General features: G+C 41.2%; 1 protein-coding gene across 1 annotated transcript in view; it reads right to left on the reverse strand.

The window, feature by feature from the left end:
• pepd (peptidase D) overlaps nt 1–14,457 on the reverse strand; it is a 36,815-nt gene that overhangs the window by 12,218 nt on the left and 10,140 nt on the right. Inside the window, exons 5-9 of the mRNA XM_056278408.1 lie at nt 5,160–5,207; nt 4,486–4,547; nt 3,392–3,436; nt 1,662–1,737; nt 627–673 (exon numbers count right to left, since the gene is read on the reverse strand). Coding sequence (XP_056134383.1) covers nt 627–673; nt 1,662–1,737; nt 3,392–3,436; nt 4,486–4,547; nt 5,160–5,207 — 278 coding nt within the window. The remainder of the gene's footprint in view (nt 1–626; nt 674–1,661; nt 1,738–3,391; nt 3,437–4,485; nt 4,548–5,159; nt 5,208–14,457) is intronic.

Raw genomic sequence — 14,457 nt, forward strand, 5'->3', positions numbered from 1 at the left:
GAACTGTAATTGGTTAATCAATATGATTTAAACCATCACAATTTAGACTTTTTTTTCAATCTTCGATTCAAACAATCATAGTAAAAACATGTTTTAAACGTTTTGTCTTCAAAGGCAGGTAGCTGGTGTTGGTTTATTTGATGGAAAAATATACAGTGATATGTAGTCTTACTTCACACCTACAAATGTTCAGTTGATGCTGTGCTCTCTGCCTCCTCACACTGTATGTAAGGCATTGATGTCATTGTACCATGTGTGCTAGCATGCACTTCGAATCTCTGCCCCGATAAGTGGTTGATGTGTCATGATCATCATCATCATACCCCAAGAACAATTTTCTACCATACATTTATTACACTCAGTACCGGCTAATTTTGAAAAAAGACTGACATCAGCATTTGATCAAGTTCCTGCTAGTGTATAGTTTCTTCAGGGTAATTAGTCTGTTAACTGAGTGGAAACAACTCCAACGGCCACACGGATGCACTTCTATGGCTTCTATTCCCTGTATGTTAGTATGTACTGTAGAAATACTTGCAAAATAGGTCTATGCAATAGTGCAACTTGGAAAAGCTCTTTAACATGAACTGCTCTTAGGGAAGAAATTGATCACATGCATATCTCACCTTTCCATTTCATATTCCTTCTGTCCAGGTTTCACATGCTTCATGAGCTGCATAGAAAAAAAAAGTACATTAAATTTGATGAGATTGGGAAGTAGTGGCCAGCAGAAATTCAAAACCAAACCTTTACTGACTAACTCAAAGGACCCAAATTTAGCTAACAATTAAAATTAAGTGGTTTTTATCTCCCCTTTGGAATTTTTTTTTCCCTTTGGAAATTTGTGCACATGTCTTGCACACACACCTAACAGGAGGCCAAATAGTCAACCAGAAAATAGTAGCTCTAGTTTATCATAGTCAGCACCAATTAAAATGTGAACTTCTACTCTAAAAATGTTACCTGGAACCCGAACTAACTAATCTACAAATGAATAAAGTTGGACTTGGCAAAAAATATTTTTTCTAGCAGTAGTTCTGCATGTTTGCGATCACTGCAATTAAGAGGTGGGGGGGGGATCCTGAATGGCAGCTGTGCCTGCAGAATCCCAGGCCTGCCAACACTGAAGGCTGATTGCTGCAGAACTTCCAAGGGAAGCCATGCTGGGAAAGTAAAAACGCTCTGCAGTAGGAAAATATCACTTTAATGTTTCAGCTCGCTGGTTAAAAGCTATCTCTCTCCATCTCTAGCCTTTGAGTTACCAGGTGAAGCAACACCCCCAAAACTTTTCTCTGGTGCCTCAGAGGATCCTGACATCCCAAATATTATAATTCTTTTTTTCTAAATCATGAATAATATTTTATATCCTGTCCACTGCTGAATACACTGGGTATCTAATTTTCTGCAATGGCCTTTCCATGTGTTTTACAAGACCGACCCAACTGAAAAGCTTGCTCGGATTTGACAATACCCTTCATTTCCCACTGTTGTGTTTGATATGCAGTGTGTTTACTGTGCTGGCCTTGCAAACTTAATTTCCCTCAGGCCAAAAAAATGTTATTGTACGATAACAAAAAATAACATTCAAAGTATACAGGTTTTCTGAGGTCTACGGAGCTCATTCCTTTGCTGAGGGGCTGTCCAGCCCTGAAGAAATTTACCACTTTGTGGGCTTCACTTGAAATCTTGTTAGTGTAGCGTAGGACTTCCAGCTCCATATCTGTTTTAATCAGGCGGCTGTTGGAACAGACAGCAAGAGAGTCAGAGAACAGCTCCCTACAAACATTTATGTCAACTGCTTCCCCGGCCAGGTGACTGTTTCTTCATGTGCAGCACAAACCAGTCGAGGCCAAACAAGCAGTATGCACTCTTTTATAACACACACAATGGATAATATACAAGTGTCAGGCAGACATGGCTTTCTCATTCCCAGATATGTTCTGTAAAACTCACTCACAACTGGTGATTTATCTGTGGCACAGATACACTAATTGCACTTGACATGACATGCAATCTCGGTTATGATACGATTACCATTTAGTTTGAAGACGCCTGATGGGGACACACATTTATCTGCTAATTGCTGATTCTCGTAAGTTGCTTTGGATAAAGCATCTGGGAAACGAGAAAGTGTACATGTAATAGTGCTATGTGAGCCACAGAGGGACAAATTCATCTTTTTGCATGGAAAGGACATTGTAGCCTCAAAGTAAAACAGAAACCTATTCACTCAATGGAATCATGTCAACAACAAAGAGCTTTAATAGCTGATTTGGTATGATATACTTGAATGATCCCCGCGGGGAAATTCTTCTCTGCATTTAACCCATCCTAGCCGTGTAGCTAGGAGCAGTGGGTAGCCGCCGTGCAGCGCCCGGGGACCAACTCCAGCTCATCTTGCCATGCCTCGGTCAAGAGCACAGACAGGAGTATAAACCCTAACATGTATGTCTTTTTGATGGTGGGGGAAACCGGAGCATCCAGAGAAAACCCACCGCAGACACAGGGAGAACATGCAAACTCCACACAGAGGACCACCTGGGATGAACAACCCCAGGGTTTGAACCCAGGACCTTCTTGCTGTGAGGCTACAGCGCTAACTACTGTGACATCGTGCCGCCCAATTTCATTGATGTGAGTATATCTGGCTGTTGATTCTTGCTATTTGCTAATTATGTTCACTTCTGTGTTGGATAAGCCGACACACCACCTTAGATGGCTAAGTGGGAGACAAACATTGGAGAGTAATGAGAATATTCATAAAAATAGCACCTAAAAGGAATACCACAAGGACTGTGGTAACCAGTGGTAACACTATGAAAGACACATCGATGAAAAGAGGCACTATTAAAAAGAAAGCTATACAAAACCAGTGTGTAAGAGAAGGAGAAGACTGTGTCTCTCGCTGCCTGTGTGTGTGTGTGTGTGTGTGTGTGTGTGTGTGTGTGTGTGTGTGTGTGTGTGTGTGTGTGTGTGTGTGTGTGTGTGTGTGTGTGTGTGTGTGTGTGTGTGTGTGGGTGGGCAGGGGTGGAATCTTTCCTCCCGGGAGGTGTGACTGAAAAGCATTTTTTCTTATTTCAGAAAATGTCAATTCATCTGGAGGGTGTAAAGTCTAATGCCAAGGACAGCCAGGCAAGCACGAAAACCATTACAAGCGCACAACACTGGCTTACAGCCCTCGAATAGAGGGAAATTTACCCACAGAAAAGCCCTTGTTTTCGATTGCAGGAACACAATCACACTGAGGGACAAATGTGCTGGAGTTTGCAAGCCGTCAATCTCCAACTGTGAATCACATTTCATGTACATAGATGGGGAAAGACAAGACCAATAATTGCATGTTTTAAAGGAAGACGCTCCCTCAGTGACATACCTTGGAAAAATCACTTACCATTCCACAATGACCGGGTGCAAAAGCGTGTTGTTTACTTGGAAGCTGGTAAAACACAAGTCACCGGAAATAGCAAAAGTTAGTGATACAAGTTCATGCAAAATGCATCATTGAGGCCTTACCCTTTGTAAACACAGAGAGAGACACAAGTTTGCAGAGTTTAACTGTAAAGGGGAACGCCACTGCAAAACAGCACTTACCCACATAGCAATGTACAAGACTTACTAACAAATTACAATATCTGAGCAAGCAAGGTAGACTCATCAAAATCCCGATTCTCCCCACTTTTGGATTTCAGGCATTAATATTACAGTTGTGCTGATAACAACTCTGCACAAATGTTGTATAGAAATATGGGTTTGCATTTCAAGCAGTCCCAGTTTAAGACGTGCACTGCCATTCAAGTCCCAAGGGCATCTAATGCCCCTTTTCCACTACATGGTACCAGCTCAACTCGACTCGACTCGCTTCTTGTCGTTTTCCATTACTGTAACAGTACCCCACTGTAGCCGGTCGTCACAGAGATCTGCACTGACTTTGGGACCCGCTCCAGTTTTTTTTGTTTTTTTTGGAACCTCGACAAAGGTGGTACCAGAAAAGTGGCAACGGTTACCAAAGTCGAGTCGAGTCGAGCCGGTACCATGTAGCGGAAAAGGGGCATAAGTGACCTGAACAGACTCGTGTGAACAAGTGGATTCACCTTTTACACACCTCCAAATGAGGTGGTTGTGAAAGTGAATCACAAAGAATGAAAACTAGGACTACAAGAATCTTTTCTTTCAAGCAGAGCTGTTGAGTGTGGAACAGATCAAAGAGCGGGAACACAATCATATATACAGTAGAAAAAAAAGACAAAAGAAAAAACGAATAATAGCAAAGATAAAAATGTAGGCCAACTGGCGAAAAAAAATTCCATGAATAAAGAACTTAGAAGAAAACGCAAGATGCATTTATTGTTCTGTATAAAATCCGCTCCAGAATTAGGTTAATCACCAATAACATGTGTGCTGGAGCATCTGTTGCAAAAACAACCTCCATCTTCCCTAACCAGTTTACAAATACACTAATGAATAATTGGTACCAATTAAACATACCGGCTGATTCCTTCAAAGGAGGCTTCACGGCAGATACTCCAGCTATCCGTATTCTGTCCTCGCTGGATGCATAAAAACACAAAAATAGCTGAGTTTAAGTCATTGTCAGCGGCATCTTAATCCAAAATTCAGCCAGCTTAACCGATTCAAATGAACTTTTGTCTCATCAAGAAGATTGTTTTAGTGGCCCTGACTGCAAAGAATCAATCATCATTTGATTGGATAAATGTAGAAGAAATGCAAAGAGAGTGTGGCGGTCTATTCTGTTGCCTACCAACACGGGGATCGGCAGTTCGAATCCCCGTGTTACCTCCGACTTGGTCAGGCGTCCCTACAGACACAATTGGCCGTGTCTGCGGGGTGGGAAGCCGGATGTGGGTATGTGTACTGGTCGCTGCACTAGCGCCTCCTCTGGTCAGTCGGGGCGCCTGTTCGGAGGGGAGCGGGAACTGGGGGGAATAGCGTGGTCCCTCCCATGTGCTACATCCCGCTGGTGAAACTCATCACTGTCAGATGAAAAGAAGCGGCTGGCAACTCCACATGTATCGGAGGGGGCATGTGGTAGTCTGCAGCGACCAGGGTGGCAGCGGCAAGGGTGGCTCGGAAGAGCGGGATAATTGGCTGTATACATTTGGGGAGGAAAAAAAAAGGGGGGGGGATGTAAAGAGACATACCAATGTCAGGAGGACAGCTGGTTTCAGGTTGGACAGGACATCAGCGATCTGTAGGGATGGAAAAAGAGTCGGTTTGTAGGCGAGTGATATGCACAATAGAGTTGGGGAGATTCTGTTGGCTCTTAGAAAGTAAGGTCAGTCTACCAGACACAGTTGTGGGTATATGACTCCCTTGGCACTCAGCGGCACAATGAGTGAAAAAACACCCGTACAACTTTATTTCTCCTCTGCCAGCTGATTAAATGTCAGGGAAGCACATTCTTCACTCAAAGGTCACGCATCCCACTGTGGTGATATTTGAGAATTGTTGGTATTATTATCCATGAAACTGGCCTTTTAAATCATTCACTAATCCTCAGGAACTTTTTTTAAACAAAGGGTAAAACATTCAGTACGCCCGCATGAGTGGGACTTCATTTAAACAACTAGTGAATGAAAGATATTTGACTGAAATTGAATCTCACCGAAATAAAAACCCTTCCTTAATACTGCAAATAAAGTTTTATTCAAGTTGATAAATAGCCTTCGGATAATAAACTGCTGTGCTCAACAGCAGGGAACAGCATTTTTCTTCCCTTCATTTTAGACATGGCATATGAACCATAAATAACTATCAGTGTCATCAAATTGTGAACCAAATTGTATATTTAAGACCAAATCATGTTTGTGATGCAACGGCTGGCAGTGTGTGACAGTAAAATATGTGTTTTTGTTTGTATCATTTATTATCCCATATATTTTTTTGCAATGTCCCCGGGGGCGTGGTAATAAATTTAATAAAATAGGATCTAATCGTGGATAACACACAGTAATACACATTAAACAAGACACCAATCAGAAAGATGGTGGCACTAAAATGAAATGTTGTGCTAATGAGGTGATATCTCTAAACTGATCCCACAGAGAACACAGTTCATAGTGAATGCACACAGCGGCAGGACATTATCCACATCTGCACCACTGGAAGGACCCCTGTCGGCCATACGCAGACTTTCTGATGACTACCATTAAATGATGATTTTGAGAAAGTGCAAAAGGTAAGCAGAAAAGGAGAATAATCCTTGACTTCTGGTCCATCATCAAAATACCTGCTGCAAAATTGGCAAACCTAAGAAAGCAAACGTGTGAAAGTACACTTTACAATGGCAACGCCACAGATCTCTTAAACAGGACAGTTATCAAATCATTGGTTAAAAAAATTAATGTGATCCCTATGATAGTTTTTTCCCTACAATTAAATGACACATGAGCAGCAGTTTAAAGGTTTAAGTGCCTTTCTGTCCAAATGTCTCTTACTCAAAGATGCATGCTACAACAACATGTGAGCTGCTGTGGCAATGACATGTTGGTTGATTCTCAAACTGGCTCGTTTGGGGAGGATCAACAAAAGCTTATGGATAAAACAATGTCTAAGGGGCATCTGGGTGGCATGGCGGTCAACTCCGTTGCCAACCAACACAGGGATCGCCGGTTTGAATCCCCATGTTACCTCTGGCTCGGTCAGGCGTCCCTACAGACATAATTGGCCATATCTGTGGGTAGGAAGGCGGATGTGGGTCTGTATCGTGGTCGCTGCACTAGCGCCTCCTCTGGTCAGTCGGGGCGCATGTTCGGGCGGGAGGGGGAGCTGGGGGGAACTGGGTGGAACAGCATGATCCTCCCACGCACTACACCCCCTGGTGATACTCCTCACTGTCAGGTGAAAAGAAGCGGCTGGCAACTCCACGTTTTTGGAGGAGGCATGTGGTAGTCTGCAGCCCTCCCCAGATTGGCAGAGGGGCTAGAGCAGTGACCGGGATGGCTCGGAAAAGTGGGATAATTGGCCGGATACAATTGGGGAGAAAAAGGGGGAACCCCCCCCCCCAAAAAAACAAAACAATATCCATGATGTTTCTGCTTTGTGTTTTTTCTTCGTTTGCATTGACAAGTTCCAAATCTTGGTTTTCATGTAATATCTGTAAACTAAACAATTGGGCAAACCAATACAGACCTCACCCCATTTTTCCTCTGTGACTGTGTCTAATTTTGAGTGCAGAAATGCCATATAATGCAGCAATAGCGTGTGATGTTGAGTGGAAAAAAATTGACATGGGATTAACTTGGCTAGAACCGTTTCTGGATAGTAGCAAATGGACAGAGCAATTTCATGATCTTTCCTTTAAATTGATTTTCCCTCCTTGACACAGGTCAGTGTGTGGCAGTGGAAAAAGTGTCATGCCCCCTGTGCGATATCAACACTTAAATGCAGTGCCCTTTTCAATGACTGAACAGGTTTAGTGGGGAAAGGATGGAATCCATGTCACCAACGTGAGGGGTGCAAGCTAATCCACATATCAAAATGGAAAAGAAATGAATATTGTTTGTCCTCATAATGTGCAGCCAAATTAAATTGTTCCTTGACGAATCTAATATGCGACAAATCATACCTCCTGTCGAGCTGTGTGTTAAGTGAAATTACATAAAATGCTTTGGCTTCAGTTACACTTTATACCGTCAAAATGATTTTTTATTCAAACTGACAATGTTAATGGCGAGTCAAGGAAACAACGCTGGGCCTCATTTGTGAAACATGAGAAGAATGAACTTGTAATTATGTTTGCAGAGGCAGCTTCATACACATTGTGGTATTCAGAGCTTTGGTGGGATGTGACGGTAGGTTCAACACAACAAACATACTCGAGGCTGTTGAAATTTACAGCTAAATGTGGATTTTCCCTGTAAATAACATTCCCTTCTTTTTTTTGCAAATGGGTATAATGCATGCATGGTAGAAAGATAAACATACCTATGTTCACTAAGTTAATGGATGCAGAGGGAAATTATGTTGGAGTGCATTTTTATTATACATAGATAAATATAAGCAAAAGCGGCTATGAAAAAAATATCTTTGCTGTTTATCCTCTTGATCTTTAACACAAATTTAGTAAAATCTAACCTGTAATTGAAGCAAAATGATTGAAAGAAAAAAAAAATAGAAAATAGAAAAAATTCTCAAAAACATCTGTGCCACAATGCAGCCTTAGAAATTCTTATGAGTAAAACCTAACTGAAGTATACTGCCATTCCTAATTTACTTTTTTTTAAGTTCAGAACAAGAATCTGACACGCTGTCCTCGATACTTGCAGTCAGAAATTCAATAAGAGCGTTTCTGGTATCTGATGGAAGGTCTGTGTACCGCAACGACACAACAATCCGCTGTAGTGAAACAAACTGGACATATACGTAGTGAATCACATTGTAACATGGAAACTGGATGATTACCAACACCCGTCGTTGCTTAACATCGGAACACAAAGAGCCATGGACATCAATAGCTCTAATAACGACTCCAAAGAGGATAAATATCTGAGTCTCATCACCAGCCAGTCAGACTAGCTTGGTCTAGTCAGAAAGGCACGAACTGATGAAGCCTCTTGGATGAGAGGCGACACGTCTTCACGGATATATACCAAGTCCAGTTGCACGATATACATAGGTTGCAATTTCACATTAAAGGTGAAAACAGTTCTGAAATTATTTATCTCGGTTTCATTCTTTACATCACAAAACTGCCATTTTAATAGGGGTGCGCATGTCTACGGTATTTTTGTTTTATCAAAAATTCCAAGTAGAAAGGAAAAGTACCAACACTTTTTTCCCCCAAAAACACATTATCACATTATTGATCAAAGTTTTGTTAGGGGGTAATTGGAAATGTCCTCTAACTGTCCTGTTACAACACTATTTATTATGGTATATCATAAATTCAGTTATTACAGTTCAACATATTTGCAGGCTTTAAGAATCCATGTGCACAAGATACTTGAGCGTTTTGATTGGAGCTTTTGATCCAGATTACAAAATTCATATCATGTCTTTATTCAAATTGATCATCTTCTTGCTGACAGACAAACAGAATGTTGCCTGATGTTTTCAAAGACAGTGGAGTAAATCTTAGAAACACTGCTTGTGCATTTTAAATCCACATGTAAAGGTGCATTTAAGAATTTCATTTTGAACTGTTTGCATGTGGAGAATGTAAAATATGCTGCATCCCAAGTTTAATTTGCTACAGAACAAACATGGGATCTGCCACCGAGAATGTACAGGAATGGAGTAAGGGCGGGATCCATGTTACCAACATGAGGGAATGCAAGCTATTCCAAATATAAAAATGAAAAAAGGAATATTGTGTGTACTCATAATATGGACCCCAATTAAATTGTTCCTTAACTAACCTAATACAGATGCCTTTTTTACAGAAGCATAATGCATTCTCTTGCAAAAAAAACTCTGCCCTGTTTTACTGAATTTACGGGATACCTCTCAAAATCCTGTGAGGAGGGTGTCCAGGTAGCGTGACGGTCTGTTCCGTCACCTACTGACACAGGGGTTGTCGGTTCGAATCCCTGCGTTACCTCCGGCCTGGTTAGGTGTCCCTACAGACACAATTGGCCATATCTACGGGTGGGAAGCCGGATGCGGGTATGTGTCCTGGTCGCTGCACTAGCGCCTTCTCTGGTTGGTTGGGGTGCCTGTTCGGGGGGGAGGGGGAACTGGGGGGAATAGCATGATCCTCCCACACGCTACGTCGACCTGGTGAAACTCCCCACTGTCAGGTGAAAAGAAGCAGCTGGTGACCCCACATGTATCGGAGGAGACAGGCGGTAGTCTGCAGCCCTCCGTGGATCGGCAGAAGGGGTTGGAGCAGTGACCGGGATGGCTCGGAAGAGTGAGATGATTGGCCGGATGCAATTGGGGAGAAAAAGGGGGAAAATTCAACAAACAAACCAAAAAAAAGTCCTGCAAGAAGCTTTCACCTGCATGGAGTACGGTTGCTACTGCTAATCCGCCTGACCCTCCACCACAAGTATCTCCCAATGTCTCAAACCAAAACCAAAATAAAACTGGATTAAACTAAACAGGCGGGACATGGATGCTTCTATGCAATCTCTCGAAATTTTGAGTTATCTCATTAATTTAGAAAAACATAGCAAACTTTTTTTTCCCCAAGTGGATGCATTATGCTTATGCGACAAATAATTTCTGTGGGGAGAAAAAAAAAATCGACCTGTAGTGTGTAGAATGAAATTACATAAAGTGCTTTAGTTTCAGTTACACATTATATGGTTGAATTGATTTTTTATTTATGCAGCCAATGTCAAGGAAACACTGGGCCTTATTTATGAAACATGAGAAAAATGAGCTTGTCATAATGTTTGTAGATGCAGCTTCATACACATTTTGGTATTCAGATCTTGTCAAATATACAGTATCACAAGTAGGAAAGTTTGCTACCAAACATGTGGTCAGCAACTCAGAACGAACAGGATTGAAAATATAAATCAGAGGCTAATATTCCTGATGTGTATAAACAACAATTTCCAGAATGAAGTGTCGGAATATGCCTTGTGTCCACATATATATATATATATATATATATATATATATATATATATATATATATAGCGGTTTTTTCCGAAACCGTCAATGGTGTTGAGTGCTCGACTGATGAGGAGCGGAATATCAGCTATACATAGTGTATATATATATGACTATATATATATATAGTCATATATATATGTATATATAGTCATATAGTTGATATTATATATATATACACTACCGTTCAAAAGTTTGGGATCACCCAAACAATTTCGTGTTTTCCATGAAAAGTCACACTTATTCACCACCATATGTTGTGAAATGAATAGAAAATAGAGTCAAGACATTGACAAGGTTAGAAATAATGATTTGTATTTGAAATAAGATTTTTTTTACATCAAACTTTGCTTTCGTCAAAGAATCCTCCATTTGCAGCAATTACAGCATTGCAGACCTTTGGCATTCTAGCTGTTAATTTGTTGAGGTAATCTGGAGAAATTGCACCCCACGCTTCCAGAAGCAGCTCCCACAAGTTGGATTGGTTGGATGGGCACTTCTTTGAGCAGATTGAGTTTCTGGAGCATCACATTTGTGGGGTCAATTAAACGCTCAAAATGGCCAGAAAAAGAGAACTTTCATCTGAAACTCGACAGTCTATTCTTGTTCTTAGAAATGAAGCCGATTCCATGTGAGAAATTGCTAAGAAATTGAAGATTTCCTACACCGGTGTGTACTACTCCCTTCAGAGGACAGCACAAACAGGCTCTAACCAGAGTAGAAAAAGAAGTGGGAGGCCGCGTTGCACAACTGAGCAAGAAGATAAGTACATTAGAGTCTCTAGTTTGAGAAACAGACGCCTCACAGGTCCCCAACTGGCATCTTCATTAAATAGTACCTGTTAGAGCCTGTTTGTGCTGTCCTCTGAAGGGAGTAGTACACACCGGTGTAGGAAATCTTCAATTTCTTAGCAATTTCTCGCATGGAATAGCCTTCATTTCTAAGAACAAGAATAGACTGTCGAGTTTCAGATGAAAGTTCTCTTTTTCTGGCCATTTTGAGCGTTTAATTGACCCCACAAATGTGATGCTCCAGAAACTCAATCTGCTCAAAGAAGTGCCCATCCAACCAATCCAACTTGTGGGAGCTGCTTCTGGAAGCGTGGGGTGCAATTTCTCCAGATTACCTCAACAAATTAACAGCTAGAATGCCAAAGGTCTGCAATGCTGTAATTGCTGCAAATGGAGGATTCTTTGACGAAAGCAAAGTTTGATGTAAAAAAAATCTTATTTCAAATACAAATCATTATTTCTAACCTTGTCAATGTCTTGACTCTATTTTCTATTCATTTCACAACATATGGTGGTGAATAAGTGTGACTTTTCATGGAAAACACGAAATTGTTTGGGTGATCCCAAACTTTTGAACGGTAGTGTATGTATATAGAATATCAACTATACGATGTATATATATATAAAATTTATATAATTTATATAATGTCAATTTTATATATAATTACAATTATAGGTTCTAGACCAAGATCACATGTAAATAATTAAAGATATAGAGTCTTCACACTGTTGGCTCCCATGCAATTCTTTAAATGCACAGAAATAAGGCAACGTTTCACATTTAACACTTCGTTATTGGTGGACCTTTATCATCTCTTTAGCATTTTCAGCCCGTCTACTGTGGCACCCCTTTGCAACTTAAAATCTTTAATCGTAACTCAAATATGTCATTAGTTTAGATTCATTCAGCCTCTTCTCCTTACCTTATGACAGTATGATGGGTTTTTTTTATACTTAATGTTTGGTCATACTGTAAGCACTGACTTTGTATATATATAGTAACCTATCTTTTATTTATGTACATACCTTTGATCATGTGACACAAATGGGGTAGGCTAATGGTATGCTGTCTCATTAGTTCTTCTTCTTTTGCCTGGTCCCGTTAGGGGTCGCCCCAACGGATCATCCGTTTCCATCTCTTCCAGTCCTTTGCATCTTCTTCTGTCACATCAGCTATCTGGATTTCCTCCCTAACCACATCCATAAATCTCCTCTTTTAGCCTTCCTCTTTTCCTCTTACCTGGCAGCTCTCCTTCTTCAGCATCCTTCCCCTAATATACCCAGCATCTCTCCTCCGCACATGTCTAAACCATCTCAATCTTGCCTCTCTTGCTTTGTCTCCAAACCGTCCAACCTGAGCTGTCTCTCTAATATACTCATTCCTAATCCTGTCCTTCTTCATTGCTCCAAACTAAAATCTAAGCATATTCAACTCTGCCACCTCCATCTTCGCCTCCTGTCTTTTCATCAGTGCCACTGTCTCGCAAACTGTAAAAAAATAGCTGGTCTCACTACCATGTTGTAAATAACTCTTGCTGGCACCATTCGGTCACAAATCACTCCTGACACTCTTCTCCACCCACTCCACCCTGTCTACACTCTCTTCTTCATCTCTATCCCATACTCCCCATTACTTTGAACAGCTGACCCTAAGTATTTAAATTCATCCACCTTCATCACCTCTACTCCTTGCATCCTCACCATTCTGCAGTCCTCCTTCTCATTCACGCATATGTTTTCCATCTTGCGCCTACTGACTTTAATTCCTCTTCAGTGCTCCATCTCTTCAGGCTCCCCACCCCTTTAGGCTCTCCTCAACCTCACTACAGATCACTATGTCATCCGCAAACATCATAGTCCATGGAGACTCCTGCCTGATCTCGTCCGTCAACATGTCCATCAGCATTCTAAACAAGAAAGGGCTCAGAGCCGATTCTTGATGTAATTCCACCTCCACCATGAACCCATCCATCATTCCTACCGCACACCTCACTACTGTCGTACTGCCCTCATACATATCCTGCACAACTCTTACATACTTCTCTGCCACTCCCAACTTCCTCATACAATACCACACCCCCTCTCTCAGCACCCTGTCATATACTTTCTCTAAATCCACAAAGACACAATGTAACTCCTTCTGGCCTTCTCTATACTTCTCCATCAACATTCTCAAAGCAAATATCACATGTGTAGTGCTCTTTCATGGCATGAAACCAAACTGCTGCTCGCTAATCATCACCTTTCATCTTAACCTAGCTTCTATTACTCTTTCCCATATCTTCATGCTGTGGCTGTCCATCTTCTCAAAATGCTCTCCTCATTTGTCCGCACATTTCCATCTAGTCTTCATCACCCTAACCTGCTGCACATCTTTCCCAGCTTGCTCCCTCTGTCTAGCCAATCAGTATAAGTCCTTTTCTCCTTCCTTAGTGTCCAACCTCTCCTACAACTCACCATTTTCCACTGCCTTAGCCACCTCTCTCTTCGCCTTACACCACATCTCCTTGAACTCTTGTCTACTTTCTTCACCTCTCTGACTTTCCAACTTCTTCCTCACCAACCTCTTAATCCGTATACTTTCCTGTACGTCTTGATTCCACCACCAAGTCTCCTCGTCTTCCTTTCTCTGTCCAGATGAAACACAGATACCTTCCTAGCTGTCCTCCTCACTATTTCTGCAGTAGTTGCCCAGCAATCTGGCAACTCTTCACTACCACCCAGTGCCTCTCTTAACTCCTCCCTGAACGCCACACAACTGTCTGTCTCATTTGTAATGGTTTGTATTGTGGACTTGTTATGGAATTATTCAATTCACTTTGACAGTGAGATTTATTAATGTCATAACATGTATAATTTTTTGACAATGAAATTGATTGATATGTGCATTTGATGCATTGAGTTGTTACCCTCAATATATTCCTTGGTAATATTCTGATATCGTTATTCACTTGTGTCCTTAAACTGGACTGCACTTATTCTAGTCCAGTTTTTTTTTGTGATAATGTAAGAGGCTATCTTCTTTTAAGCTTTACTGTAAATACTAGGACTTTTCAAGTGTAAGTCCAGGTGTGTATATGTTCCT

Source organism: Lampris incognitus, chromosome 4 (assembly GCF_029633865.1).
Source record: "Lampris incognitus isolate fLamInc1 chromosome 4, fLamInc1.hap2, whole genome shotgun sequence".
In the NCBI taxonomy this organism is placed as follows: Eukaryota; Metazoa; Chordata; class Actinopteri; order Lampriformes; family Lampridae; genus Lampris; species Lampris incognitus.